This window comes from Penaeus vannamei, chromosome 27 (genome assembly GCF_042767895.1).
Source record: "Penaeus vannamei isolate JL-2024 chromosome 27, ASM4276789v1, whole genome shotgun sequence".
In the NCBI taxonomy this organism is placed as follows: domain Eukaryota; kingdom Metazoa; phylum Arthropoda; class Malacostraca; order Decapoda; family Penaeidae; genus Penaeus; species Penaeus vannamei.
This window is the reverse complement of record NC_091575.1, coordinates 28,866,634-28,881,633: the sequence shown is the minus strand read 5'-3', so window position 1 is coordinate 28,881,633 and position 15,000 is coordinate 28,866,634. Positions and strand designations below refer to the sequence as shown.

The window sequence follows — 15,000 nt, the reverse complement described above, 5'->3', positions numbered from 1 at the left end:
TCTCTCTCTCTCTCTCTCTCTCTCTCTCTCTCTCTCTCTCTCTCTCTCTCTCTCTCTCTCTCTCACTCACACCCACACACACACACACACACACACACACACACACACACACACACACACACACACACGACCACTCACTCACTCACTCACTCACTCACTCACTCACTCACTCACTCACTCACTCACTCACTCACTCACACACACACACACACACACACATTTTCTCCTCTTCTTCTCCTTCTTCGTCTTCTTCCTTTCCCTCTCTCTCTCTCTCTCTCCACCCCGATAATAGAAATTGTAATCATGATTATAATGTTAATAGTAATTTCATAACCTGTTACATGAATAGATTTGTAATTTGATAATGAGAATGAGAATGAAGATGATAGTTATGGCAACTACAATAATGACTGTTTATGACTCTTTATGACTGTAACACTAATATGATCTATTATTGCATTGACGGTGATTGAGGGAGTTTGTTTGTGTGTGTGTTTGTGGGAGAGAGGGAGAGGGAAAAGGAGGGAGGGAGAGAGAGGGAGGGAAGGATGGAGAAAGAGGGAGGGAAGGATGGAGAAAGAGGGAGGGAATGATGGAGAAAGAGGGAGGGAAGGATGGAGAAAGAGGGAGGGAAGGATGGAGAAAGAGGGAGGGAAGGATGAGAAAGAGGGAGGGAAGGATGGAGAAAGAGGGAGGGAAGGATGGAGAAAGAGGGAGAGGAGAGGGAGGGAGAGAGAGAAAGAGGGAAGGAGAGGGAGGGAGGAGAGAGAGAAAGAGGAAAGGAAGGAGGGAGGGAGAGGGAGAAAGAGGAGGGAAGGATGGAGGGGAAGGATGGAGAAGAGGGAGGGAAGGATGGAGAAAGAGGGAGGGAAGGGAAGGAGAAGGAGAAGGATGGAAGGAGAAGGAGAAGGAGAAGGAGAAGGAGAAGGAGAAGGAGAAGGAGAAGGAGAGAGAGAAGGAGGAGGAGAAGGAGAAGGAGAAGGAGAAGGAGAAGGAGAAGGAGAAGGAGAAGGAGAAGGAGAAGGAGAAGGAGAAGGAGAGAGAGAGAGAGAGAGAGAGAGAGAGAGAGAGAGAGAGAGAGAGAGAGAGAGAGGAAGAGAGAGAGAGAGAAAGAGAGAGAGAGAGAGAGAGAGAGAAAGTGTGTGTGCGTGTGTATTTGTACCTGATGCCCTATGTTAAAATGTCACTCAGGGAGACTGAACTCAGCATCACCCTCCGAACACCACCTGACGTCATCACAATAAGGACACCAAAGAAAGCGGGAAGCGAGCGAGTTTAAGTCGGAATACTTCCCTCTCCCTCCTGCATTTTGTGTCGCTGTGACGGTCGAGAGGTCGCGTGCTTTTTGTCAAGTCGTCGTCTTTTCTTTTTCTTTTTTCTTCTTCTTTTCGTCTTCGTCTTTTTCTTTTTCTTCTTCTTTTTCTTCTTTTATCTTCTCCACCTCTTCCTCCTCCTCCTTTTTCTTTTTGCGCGTTGCGTGTGATATTTTTTTTTTGGGGGGGGGGGTGGAGGGGGGGGCAGGTCGTTTGGTGAAGTTGAGCTGGTTAGTAATAAGTTTAATTGTGTCGTTTGGTTGTTGAATTTACTTTGTTGTTTGGTTGTTAAGTTGAGTTGGTCGCTTGATCGTAAGTTGCGGTAATGTTGTACTGTTTTTTTTTATGTTGTAAGGTTGAATCATGATTGTACAACTGGAGGAGGAATAAGGGATAATGATAATGATAATAGTTTATATAAAATATTTATCTTGGAATGGTGAAAGTAAGTTTTCAGATATTTATTTTTTCAGACTCAAGATCAAGAGTTTTTTTTTCATATTTTGTAAGTGGAGAGAGTAATGATAATCATAATGAACACTTAATGATATATGGAGACGCTGATGTCCAAGAAAGCAGATTTAGTTTTATATTTTCATTTGTATAAAGATTTTTGTTGATACGTTGATTAGTTACACAAGTAAATTTCTTTTATTCATAAAGTTTGGGTAACTTTCTTTTGTTTATTTTCGCGTCGTGTCCTCAGAAGTTGCCCTTCGTCGTGTGTTTGTTCTTAGTTTAAGTCGTATTTGGTGTCGCTCTCGTATGCAGAAGGTACATTTTACGATGAAAAGACGAAGCTTGTGTCCGCTGTCAACACATTGGCGAGTTGAAGGTCTTCGGGCCATCTGTTGTTGTAGAGGATTGTTTGGAATTTAACAGAGGAAGAGAGAATGCTGTTCATAAACACGAAGATGTGTAATTTGCACGAGCTGTCTTGGAAGAATAAGAGTAGCAGCAAGTCGCAAGAACAACAATAATAACAATGACAAGAATAATTTGTTTTCACTTATCCGAAAGTCTAGATGTAAAACATCCATTGTAGCATTTTTACTCCATATTTGTTTTTTTTCGCAATCTAACAACAACAGTAATAACAAGGGAAAGCATTTTAACAACCGTTCTCTTCCTTGGCAGGGTTTGTTGTCCTTCCTGAGTGCCCCCCTGATCGGCGCCTTGTCTGACCTGTGGGGTCGCAAGTTCTTCCTGTTCATCACCGTGTTCTTCACATGCCTGCCCATCCCGTTCATGAAGATCAACACATGGTAGGTGTTCCTCGTCCGGGTTTTTTTTTTCTCTTCCCTTCTGATCTGTCTGTTTAGATAAGTAACAGTGATTGTTTTGCTTTGAGTTTATGTAACGTAAGTCATGTAATGTTGGTGATTTTGTGATATGGATAGGTTTTAGTGTTTGGAAGTCTTCCATTTGTGTGTGTATATAGTAGGTAGGTAGCTAATGATTCATCTACTGTTCGTTTTTTTATTTTACTCGAAATATCAAAATATCATCCCATTTAGACGCTTCATTAACCGTCTTTTTATCCCCCAGGTGGTACTTCGCCCTCATCAGCATGTCGGGGGTGTTCGCCGTCACATTCAGCATCGTGTTCGCTTACGTGGCCGACGTAACCGACGAGACCGACCGCAGTAGCGCCTACGGCCTGGTCTCGGCCACGTTCGCCGCCAGCCTCGTCACCTCCCCGGCGCTCGGGGCCTACCTGGGCACTGTGAGTTTCGGGAGGAAGGCAGGGGAAGAGGGAGGGGGAGGGGAGGAGAGAGGGGAAGAGGGAGAGGGAGGGGAGGAGAGAGGGGAAGAGGGAGGAGGAATGGAGGAGAGAGGGGAAGAGGGAGGAGGAATGGAGGAGAGAGGGGAAGAGGGAGGGGGAATGGAGGAGAGAGGGGAACGGGTGATGGGGAAAAGGGAGGGGGAAGGGGTATGGGAGGGGAGAGAAGGGGAGGGAAAGGGGGACGGAAGGAGAGGGGAGGTGAAGGCGTGATAAGGGGAGGTGAGGGGAGGGGATGGAGAGGAGAAGAAAGAAGAATGGGGAGGAGAGAGGAGAGGAAAGAAGAAAATAAGAGGGAAAGAAAAGATTAGGAGGGAAGAGAGAAAACAAGAGAAAGCAAAAGAAGGGAAAGGAAGGGAAGTGAAAAAAAGAAAGATTGGGGAGAGTAAAAGGAAAAGGGAGGGAGGGAGGAATAGGAATGCTTGTGGCTTTGAGTTTGTGTGGAAGTGGCTGGTCACATTTTTTCTCTGAAATTAGGTGTATTTGTAGGCCTGTGTACATTTGTTGGTGCACATAGTTCTTATAAACCCTCTCCCTCTCCAAGAATGTGAAAAAATGCCCAGGTTTCCGTTTCCAGAGCAATAATACAGAAGAACAAGTACAGTCGAAAAATTAGTCAAGAGAAGTTGCCATGGGAATGAAAGAAAGAAAAATCTCTTAGTAAGCCATTAGTGGGGCCAGAAACTTTCGGAACTATTTGAAGAAGTCTGTTTTTTTCATTATTTTTTCTTCCTTCTCATATGTAGTAAGAGGCTTTTCATTTGTTACTTGATTTATGCTCAGTTTTTGACTGGCTATCATGATAAAGATTATTTCTCCTTCAATTTATCATAAAAGATTTTGCTCATTGTTATTCTCATTGTCTAATCTTTATTATTGATGCCATTTATTGATCATTATGCTATTGTCATCATCATTATCTTCATCATCATCATCTTATGAAGATGATGACGTAATGATTGTTATTGTTATTTTATTAAAGGTATCAGTAATTTAAAATAATTTAATAAAGCTTCTCATTTTTATTCTATTTATAAAGATTGCCATCAGTAATAGTATTAGAATTAGTAGAACCATCAGTATCATCACAACTACCACACCATCGTTGCTGTTATTATGACTGCTATAAGTCTTCTTAGAATTAACATTTTCATTTTCGTCTCTACCAGGTGTTCAGTGATGACCTGGTGGTGGGTTTGGCGACAGCGATAGCGGTGCTGGACGTCTTTTTCATCCTGGTTGCCGTACCGGAGTCCTTACCGGAGAAGCTCAGATTATCATCATCATGGAGCGCACACATCTCATGGGAGCAGGCAGACCCCTTCTCGGTGAGGACCAGGGTGGTTTGTGTATTTTTTCCTTCTTCTTTCTATCTTTTTTTCTTTTCTTTTCTTTCCTTTTATTGTTGCTTTTTATGATTTTGTTTTTTGTGAAGATGTATCCCTTCATTCCCTTTCTTCTTTTTTCTTATTCCTCCTTCTCCTCCCCCTCCTTTCTCTCCTTCCTCTCCCTCCTCTCTTCTCTTTCCTTCTCCTCGTCCTCTCTTCTTTCCTCTCTTTGTTTCTTGGGATATCTTCTTTTTATCACTCTCCATATCTTTTCTTTATTTTTCTCATACTGTTCTTTTATTTTCTAATTGAGAGGCAAGAGAAAATATAGACATGTTTTAAGTCTGTTTTTTTTTCATCCAGGGAAAGTGGATATTGTTTGATTTGACGATGGTAATGATGACAAGAATAAAGATCATCATAATGTTGATGATTATGTCATGGCAATGAAAAAAATAATATAAATGATAACAATAGAATATACAATTTCGATAGTTATGTTAGCGGTGATGAAATTTAATGACAGCAGTTACTGAAAATGATAGTATTAACCATAACTCATTATCTTGATCGCAGGCTTTGTGGAAAGTGAGCAAAGATCGCAATGTCCTCCTCATCAGTGTGACAGTGCTCCTGTCTTATCTGCCCGAGGCTGGCCAGTACTCCTGCTTCTTTGTGTACCTCAGCTTGGTAGGTGTCTTGTATTGTGTCTGAGTTTGTTTTTTATGTTATTTAGGCCTCTATCTTTCAAAGTGATAGAGATTTTATGAATGACAAATATTATCTGAGAAGTGTTGGTTAATGGAGAATATTATTGATAGAACAAAAATAACCAAGCAATTATGAAGAATGTGAAAAATATATTTCAGTTATCAAATTGTCATGGGGGAAAAGTTTTTTTCTTTGTAGTGCAAACTAAAATGATACTAATGTGGACATTCTTTCTCAACAGGTTATGGATTTCACTGCACCAATGGTTGCAACATTCATTGCTGTGGTGGGCATCCTCTCCGTTGTCGCACAGACTGCGTTGCTGAGTCTGCTCATGAAGCAGTTGTCAAACAAACATGTTATTATGGTAGGTGCTAGTTTCATTCCTTTCTTTGGGTACCTTTTGTTTAATTTGCTTTTGAGTTGTGGATTCTGTCTAATAGTTATAAAGGAAGAAATGCACAGTTCATATAATAGTAAATAATTGTTTTTCAAGTTCTTGTTTTGTGTTATATTAGTCAAAAAAAGATGTGAAAAATCAAGAGATTGTGTATCATTAGGTATTTGTGGTATATACAGGATTCTCAGTCAAAAGGAAAGAGTCCTCTCCTTCTTGTGCCAAAAAGGTGTTTCCCCGAGGTGTTTTCCCAAATGGATAAAGTTAGCATCTTCCCGAGTAAATGAGAGAGTTGGCAGGTTGAACTTTTGTTTATGCTTGGGCTGATGTAGCAGTCACTAAGAATAAAAACCCTTAGCTTTGGCAGGCTGAGTTGGAGCTGTTTTTAGTGTCATCCTCTTATCTGATCTTTGTTAGATTTTTTGGTATGTCTGTTTAGATTTCTATTTTTATTATTTTCCTTTTTTCTGTTATTGAATTCCTCAATTTATTCACTCACTTCTTCCAGGTTGGCCTTGTGCTTCAGATATTTTGATATGTACATGAATGTTTCTAACAGTGGATTTCATGTAAAGTGTCTATCTAATAACATTGGTAACACTTTTTAACGACTTGCAGGTGGGCCTCGTATTTGAGATGCTCCAGCTCATGTGGTACGGCTTTGGCTCAAAGATGTGGATGATGTGGGCAGCGGGTCTTCTAGCAGCTGTATCTTCCATCACCTACCCAGCCATTAGTGCCTATGTCAGCACTCACTCTGATGTTGATAAGCAAGGTAGGGTGAGAGAGGGACTTGTGGTGGTTGAAGCTTTGTTATGATGTAACTATGTATAGTGTATTTTGTATGGTGTTGCATGGTATGATGTGTCATTGTTGTTGCTGTTGGTATCGTCATTGATCTGTTAAGAATTATTTCCCACTCATTCTCTTTTTTAGCGTATTTTTCATCCCCCCTCTCTTTTTTTGTGTGTTCATATGCGATTTTTTTTTTACAGACAATTCTTATTTCTTCTACCTCTCCCATTACAACTTAATCCCCTCTTATGCTGCTTCTCCCTGAAGCAGTGATCAAGTCATTTCACAAATCATCTCAAAAGTGTTGTAATTCTTCCCTGTTTCTTGTGCCAGAACATGTGAGTGAGTTCCCAGACAAAATCTTTTCAATGCATTCTAAACAGTGTACTCTTTCCACCCATCTTTATCTCTTCAATCCATCTTGCTACACCCGTGATGCATGTTAATGCTACACCTCTTTTCAACTTTTTTAGTGTGTAAGCTTTATTGTGATATTTTAATTTTTATCTTTGTCTTGTCTTCCACCTATATATTTCATTCCTTTTATCTTTCTCAACACCTCCTCTCTTCCATGATTTCTCTCCATAGGTGGGCAAAACACTCAAGACCAGCCCACAATTAAACCTTCCCATAGATTGTCCAATTAAAATGCTAATTCCTCCCTTTCTCACATGTTGCAGGAGTTGTGCAGGGGATCATCACCGGGATGAGAGGCCTGTGCTCTGGTCTCGGCCCCGCAGTCTTCGGCTTCATATTCTATCTCTTCCAAATGGATCTAAATATAGACAAGGCAGAAGGTGGAGAGCAGAGAGTAAGTAGTATAAACAAGACCTTTTGTGAAGACGTTTCTTATTATCAATTCTTCAAAGATTGAGTTGCTTATGTTTTGTGTGTCCCAAGTGATATTTAGAATCATTACATTTAATATTTTGTTCATTATCATTAGATTGGATTATCAGATCAGGTTCATGCTATTCAAGAAGATATTATCATAGATATGTTCTGAAAATTTGTTGACCTCCTTCCAAGCCACATTACTATGATTAAGAATTAGACTATACCCCCATCTGAATTAGCCCTCGGATACGCATTTTATTGTGTACTTGCCTTTTCAGCCCAACAGCTCAGCATCTGGGAATGGCACCTCCCACCATGTCACCAGTAGCCCAAAACTGGTGCCTGGCCCACCATTTGTCTTTGGTGCTCTAATGGTTATCTGTGCACTGCTGGTGGCTGCATTCATACCTGAAGAAAGATCATCAAAAAATCGTAAACAATCGGGTGAGTAGGAGGAAGATGTGTTATGCTCTGGTATTTATTTATTCTTCTTCACTCTTTTTTGAGATTGTAGAAAGATTACTGGCTTGTATCTAAAGGTTTAGAAAATCTAACCAATAACTTGTGTTTTTTACATTAGCAAATTTATGGTTGTAAACTAAGTATTATTAAATTTTTTACAAATCAGAAGCACTTCTTTTGTGTCTACCTTATTCATTTAGAATTATTAGAATTCCTCATAGTTATCCTAACCAGTAGATGCTCATCCTCTCTCTTTTACACAACCTAAAAACCGTAATCAGTTAAACTTAACAAAATAAATCCCTAAGTCATACTAAACTAGGAACCTCAATCACCTCATCGTAACCAAACGTCAACTAATTGTCCTAACCAGGAAAACACATTTACCAAAACTTCAAATTAAAACTAAGCTGTCCAGTTCTCTCCCACAAGGAACATTACCCAGTTAAGAGAACCAGCAAAAGCAAAGGTAACCTTCCACCCATTTCTCCTATCCTGTGAAACCTTCAGAATCATGTTGAAGAAATCCTACACTAATCCCTCACAGCTACACACTTAACATAACGTCAGGATCTCTAAGGGCTGGGTTCTATTAATCCACCTTTGGCCGTCAAGTCCCCCTTTTGGGTACATTGCAATTACTTCCCCAAGCTAGGAACATATAGGCTGCTGGTTTCAAAATGTTTTAGCTAGTGATATAAATGCATAGTAATATTGAACAGATTTCTGAGGTATTCATGCACTGTGGATCCTGATTGTTCACAAATATATTTTTAGGATATGAACAAGGAATAGTGTTGGGTTTGTCTCCTGTATTTCCGTTGATAGTATACATAGACCTAGCCAAGGTAATTATATTCTCTGCCTTAAGTATGATTTCAGTCAGATAAGGTTACTAGAACCCCAGCATAACTGACTTCAGCTAGAACATCACTGATCCCACAACAACAGATTTCAACAAAACGTTATGGGATTAGTGAATCCCATAACATGTCTTGTAACAGAACAAAGCTAATGTTTCTGACCCAGTAGCAGAACCGTGTAACAGATTTACATTAATGGATTCCTGATCCCTCAACAGAATCAGTATTTCAGGTAAAATCAGCCACTAAATTCCATATTTTCACCTCTCTCTTGCAGGAAGCAATTTAGACATATACGAGAGGGGACACAAGAAGGATGATGGAATGGACACAGCGTCGTTGCCATTAATGGACGAGACGGGAGTGCTCTAGCCCTTTTAGTGAAGGATAGAAAGAGAAATTATACAATAAAATGATGGAAAGAAAGAGGGGAGGAAAAAAGAAAGACAGAAAAAAGCTTTATGATAATAGACAGAAAATATCTTAGTTGAAGTAGAAGAGAATGGACATTGTGTAAAATAGGATTATTTTGAATGATTTTGTTTGTAAGGAAAGGGTAAAAGAAAGAAAGAAAGGAAGAAAGACAAAAAATAAATAAAAGGGGGAAAGTGTGACTTGCTTTCCATTTATTTCTTTTTTCTTTTCTTTTTATTATTATTATTTTTTTCTTTTTCCCCTTTCCTCGTATTGTGATTGACAAGTCATGATGGCGATGGTGCGAATACAGTGGCTCTGTGGGGGTATTTCTTGAGAGGCATGTGACCTTGGCATTCATTTGACTGTGGCGATGCAGTGCTGGATGAGAAAGTGCTATCATTGTTACTACTATTGCGGTTATTTTATTGGTAGTTGTAGTAGTACTAGAAGTATGTATTATAATTGCTATTGTTATTTTATGATTGCCATTTTCATTATGATTATTATTACTATCTTAATTATTTGTATTGTTATAATTGATTTTGATATTGGTATTATTAGTAGTATTATTGACAATTGGTATTGTAGTTGGTGATACGACTGATAAGATATGATAATGATTTCTTTTTCTTTTCTTTTTTTTTTCAATATTATAAACTGCTTGATTACTGTTATTTTTTGAGGAGTGTTAGTGATAATTTTTTATATCAGTATTTTTAGTGGAAGCAGACAACATTTCTGTCTTCGTAATATGGTGTCTCTCAAGGTGACAGATGATAAAGACTTTGATAATTAGTTATGAATGAGAAACTGAAAAAGAAAAGAAAGAAAAAAAAAAATGAAGAAGAAAAGTACACACTTGCAGTGACTCAATTTTTCTTAGAGTTCGAAGCTTTTGAAATGACAAACCAACAAGAAGAGATAGTGAAAAAACAACATATATATATTGAACTTTTGTCTTTTCGATTAAAAAAAAACTCTCTCTCTCTCTCTGATAACAGACAATGTCACAAACAGAAGGGATATAAAAAAATAAAAAAAATAAAAAAATAGAACAGCTAACAGACACATTTGGTGCTGGTGGAAAAGAAGTGGTGGATGGAAAATCTCTTCTCTCAACTTTATACAATGTGTAAAGTGATGACAGGTTGTTGTTGTTGGTGGCGTTTTTATGTTTTTTTCCGTCTTTTGTATTTTTCATTTTTTTTTTTTTATTTATTTGAATAGAGATTTTGTATGAATACTGGAAACCAGATAGTGACTGACTTTGAATTGAAGATTTTCTTTGTTGTGAGTTTTTTTTTTCTTTCTTTTCTTTCACGCTTTCAAAATTGAAGTCCTTTGACACATATCAGACGTATGAATTGCATGGTGTTTCCATTTTCTTTCTCATTTTCAATCTCCAACTTCTCTTCAATTTTATCTCGAGAATAAAAATCAAAATGATGAAGTGTGTCCGTGAGAGTGTATATGTGTGTATTCATATAGATATTTAAAAGGATTTTTAAAGAATTATAAAAAGAACACAAAAAGCTCATAGATTCTTCATTTTGGAATGGCATGTCATTCAAGCATGCATACAGTATTTTCCGATGATGGACCAAGGTCTTTAAGTTTGCTTGATTCTACAGGCATTTTAACTGGTGCTGTTTCATGCTGCTGCTAATCCGAGACTGGTTGGGTTTGGGTGTGCCCCAAAGCATGCCTTTTTGTGATAAACTTTTAAAAAAATGAATAAAATATATTAGATAGAATGAACTAAATGAATGCATGCTTGCGAAAAAAAACGCTTGAAGAGATGCATCGTCACTGGCAAAGAGTTGAAAAACCAAGAGGAGAGGAAGATGAAAGGATAAATGTTGTATATACATGCAGATCCGCTTCAAGAAATGCGTCGCTGGCAAGGAAACAAATATGAAAAGAAAATTATAGGAAAGGAGAGAACAGTGGAAGAAAGAGCTTGAAAAAAAAAAAAAAAAAAAATGATAATTAAAGGTCATCGGCTGCATCCCCCAGCCATCATCGCACGTTGTGAGTTAATTATGAATATTGTGATGGTCTAAATGACTTTCTCTTTTTTTTTCTTTTATTATTTTTTTTATGAACACAATAATAATATCCATACATATATGTACATGTTTAATCTTCTTTTGTCCTCACTTCTGTGTGCATTGTAATGATAAAGAAATGAAAGAAAGAAAAAAGTAAAAAAAAACAAACAAAAAAAAAAACAAGAATTTAGATTTTATACATAGAATGGATAGGACCTCAACAGATGAATTTTTATTTTCTATTTGAATATACTATGGTAAGAAAGGCTGTGTAAGCATAAACCTGTAGGCAGATAGCACCTTGTATAGATGCCATGCTGGTTTTACCCCCTCCCTTCTTCCCCCTCCTCCCCATCCCTCCCCTCCCATTCAATTAATTGTAGAACACATTGTCTCTTTGTTTATTTTCAATTGTCGTTTTCCAGCGGAAGTTGATCATTTTCTGAATTTCAGAATGAGATGACATCTTGTTCATTCTCAAAGGACTGACCTTAGCTTAAACAAGAACTTTCAGGGTTTAATGGAAGCAATAGTTTGTATTTTTCTCTCTTTTTCATTATTTTAATTTATATATATCTCTTTTTTCATCTTTATACTTTTGAGAGATTATGAAGATGTCTTTGTAATTCTTAATTATGCCTGTATGAATTAATCCCCCACTTAATTTTTTTTTTCTCCCTTTTGTTTTCTTCCTAACTCCCTGTCACACATAGATATAGCCATAGGGTACAACAATATAGCCGTGATAACGTATTGCTAAAAAAAAGAAAACCGTCCTCGATATAAACAGTGCGAATGATAAGTGTGCGAGCAACTATATCTCTTTGTAGAAGACGACTCAGTTGTAGATAGCTTTTCCTTGATTTGTTAGCAGTTATTAGATTATATAGGAAGGAAAAAAAATTTCTTTGGGTTGGGTTCGAGCATTTTCGGATCCTATCAATACTTGGACACAAATTTACAATGCATATAGGTATCAGTGTTTGAAGATTGCGTAATTTATTTCAGGATTGTTTTCCCGAGAAAAAATATTTAAGAAAATAAAGAAACAAATGCATTCAGCCCCAAAAGATTTTAGAAACAGAATACATCAGTTTCATTCTTACTCGTAGTGAATGCTAAGTTTCTGGTAGTTCAGTGTCAAGTATTGACTTTTAATTTAGTGGGAGATATTTTGAAACAGTCACAAATATCTATCTATATCTGTCTACTTATATATATATATATATATATATATATATATATATATATATATATATATATATATATATATATATATATATATATATATGTGCGTAAGTGTATATATAGACATATAGGTATATACGCACGCACATATGCACACACACACACACACACACACACACACACACACACACACACACACACACACACACACACACACACACACACACACACACACACACATATATATAATTGGTATATAATGTAATTTCTCTCCCACTCTCCATCAAGCCCTCCTTCCTTCCATAACTGTAAGCAAGCGTTTTACCAAAAGCAGGACAGTGTTATTCTTGTTGAATAGACTTCGTTTTTTACTCATTCAGATGTCTCAAAGACGCAACTTTTCAACGCTAGGTGGACCTTACAGAAGTCAGCCCATGCAACACTGCCCTTTTGCCGACCCTGTGATATGTCATAATAGAATGATGAAATACACTTCAAGTGGTTTGACTTGGTTTATCTGGTGTGGCTATGCAGTAGTACTTATATGTATATGTATATATGTATATGCATATGTATGTGTATGTGTGTTTGTATATATATATATATATATATATATATATATATATATATATATATATATATATATATATATATATATATATATATATATTATGTATGCATCAGGCCTGGTGTTTGAACTGCTCATAAGCTACTTTTAATAAATTTGATTCTTTCTCGTTACCTTATTTTATGTAAGAATGATATAATGTGTGATTGTCATTTACCTTAGCTCTTTTTTTTTTCCAAAGATTGTTAAAGGTGATGGATTTTTTTTTTCTTCATTTTTTTTTTTTATCACTGTATATAAAGGTGCATAAAAGGTAATAATAATAAACAATGTTAAATGAAAGAGCTTCCCAGACTGTTGTGGTTGTTTGGGTCGTTTCGTCACCGGGAATTCTCTTCATTATTCAATATTTAAATCTTTTTTTTTTTATAACCTCTCGTGTATTCTAATATGGAACTCAAACACTTCTTTGTCAAAGCAGAAATGTATATGCATAATATGCTTTTTACTTGATCTTTGGAAGTAAAAAAAAACAAAAAAAAAAAAAAAAAAGATGATTGACTGCATCAAATAGCATGGTTCTGCAGGCTCTATAGAATGTTTTTAAATCTTTTTTTTCTCTCTTTTTTCTTTGGAAAATTTTGTTTGTACAAATGCTGTTAAATGTAGTTTATATGAAAACAAAACAAAAAAAAATAAATTTCAGGTTGCTCTTGCAAACAAAATACAAAAAATCTGCTAAAAAAAAAAATAATAAAATATAAATAAATCAGAGCTTCTGATAAAAATGTACATGTGATAGTATTATATACAGATTTTATTATTCCTTAACTGGCTGTCCAAAGTACCACCGCATTGTAAAGAGGAAGAGAGTAAGCTGTGCATGAAAACACCGGGGATTGTCTTTCTTTTTTTTTTTTTTTTTTTATTAGGAAAAGTGTTTGTAAATTATGTTGACTAATATTACTGCCTCTTCCCTTGTACTTTTCTTTTTTACATAGCAGATTTGTTTTGCAGCGTTGATTAGTTGTTTTTTATTATCATTAATTTATTTCGTGGCAAAATAGATATCCCTAATTTCTTGGAGAGATCTGAGTGTAACATCTCGTCAGCATTTATTATTCTGATAATACGGGTTGTACTACTTGTACAGTACACTGTTCTACTTGGAAATTTTGATATTTGAATATCTGCTTGCATACGCGTGTGTATGCAAGTACTGTAATGTTGTGCCCACTTACAAATGTGCAGTAGTGCTGTCTCTTACACAGTAATGTATATATGTTCACATGAACATTTTATGTATTGTGTCACTGTATATGTATGATAACAGCAAGTGCAGAATCAAACTCCCTATTGGACATGAAGTTTAAGATTCCAATGCACTGACAGTGTTTGGGCCAGTGTACTAGTGATGCTAGTATCTCCAGTGGGTCAAGATTTGTTAAGTTTGAATCTTAAATCTGATTTCTCTTTTTAGACATGCTTGTATATTTTGCTGTTGTAGAGAAAAATGAAAAAATGTATGCCTATTTTTATTGTCTTAATTATTACGGAGCAATCTGATCAGCAATAGTTTTTTAATCCTTTATTTTCTGTACATCTAGTTCTATTCACATAATTTTTTCCTCGTCTCGCTCTACTTTCTTTGAAGGATTCGGAACATTTCCGGCATTCTCTCCTCTCCCACGGTGTTTTCCCCTTCCTTCACACTTGTTCACTTTCACAGCATCCTAGCCCTGTTCCTTTTTTCCCAGAGGTCTGTATTGCTGTAAAGCAAATCTAGTGTGATTATGGAAGTCTTGAACTTCTGTAGGAAAAATAAAGCCTATCTTACCATATCTTCAGTGTTTTTTTTCTTTTCCCATCAAGTATGACTTTTTAGGAGTTTGAAGTTATTTTTTATGAATAATGGTGAAGAGGTAATCCAAAACATTCTTCCTATGGGATATATGTTCATGATGTTATTTTCAATGAAGCTGGTGTAATAGTGATATACACTGAAAAGTCATGCTTTAAAAATGTTTTTGGTTAAGTTTTATTTATCATGTACTTTACATGGAAAACCAACTTCTTTGAGCAGTAACTTTTAGAGTTTCTGTATAATCAGCATTTTTGGTAATGCTCCTAATCAACCTATTTGAAAGATATTTGCAAATCCACCAAATGTTGAAGAAAAGACGTACATACACCATACATGCTGCCAAGGCAAATTTTTTTTTAACTGTAGGGACTTATAGTAAAAAATGGATTTCATCCATGAATGATACAAAACTTTTAATTTACT

At 36.5% G+C, this 15,000-nt stretch overlaps 1 protein-coding gene across 1 annotated transcript in view; it reads left to right on the top strand.

The window, feature by feature from the left end:
- LOC138866919 (uncharacterized) overlaps positions 1 to 14,554 on the top strand; it is a gene marked incomplete in the record, with an annotated part of 125,998 nt that extends 111,444 nt beyond the window's left edge. The window contains 9 exon segments of the mRNA XM_070141129.1: positions 2,451 to 2,578; positions 2,862 to 3,039; positions 4,266 to 4,424; positions 5,001 to 5,114; positions 5,377 to 5,502; positions 6,151 to 6,307; positions 7,008 to 7,138; positions 7,443 to 7,608; positions 8,767 to 14,554. Coding sequence (XP_069997230.1) covers positions 2,451 to 2,578; positions 2,862 to 3,039; positions 4,266 to 4,424; positions 5,001 to 5,114; positions 5,377 to 5,502; positions 6,151 to 6,307; positions 7,008 to 7,138; positions 7,443 to 7,608; positions 8,767 to 8,861 — 1,254 coding nt within the window.
- Between the last annotated feature and the right edge of the window lie 446 nt (positions 14,555 to 15,000).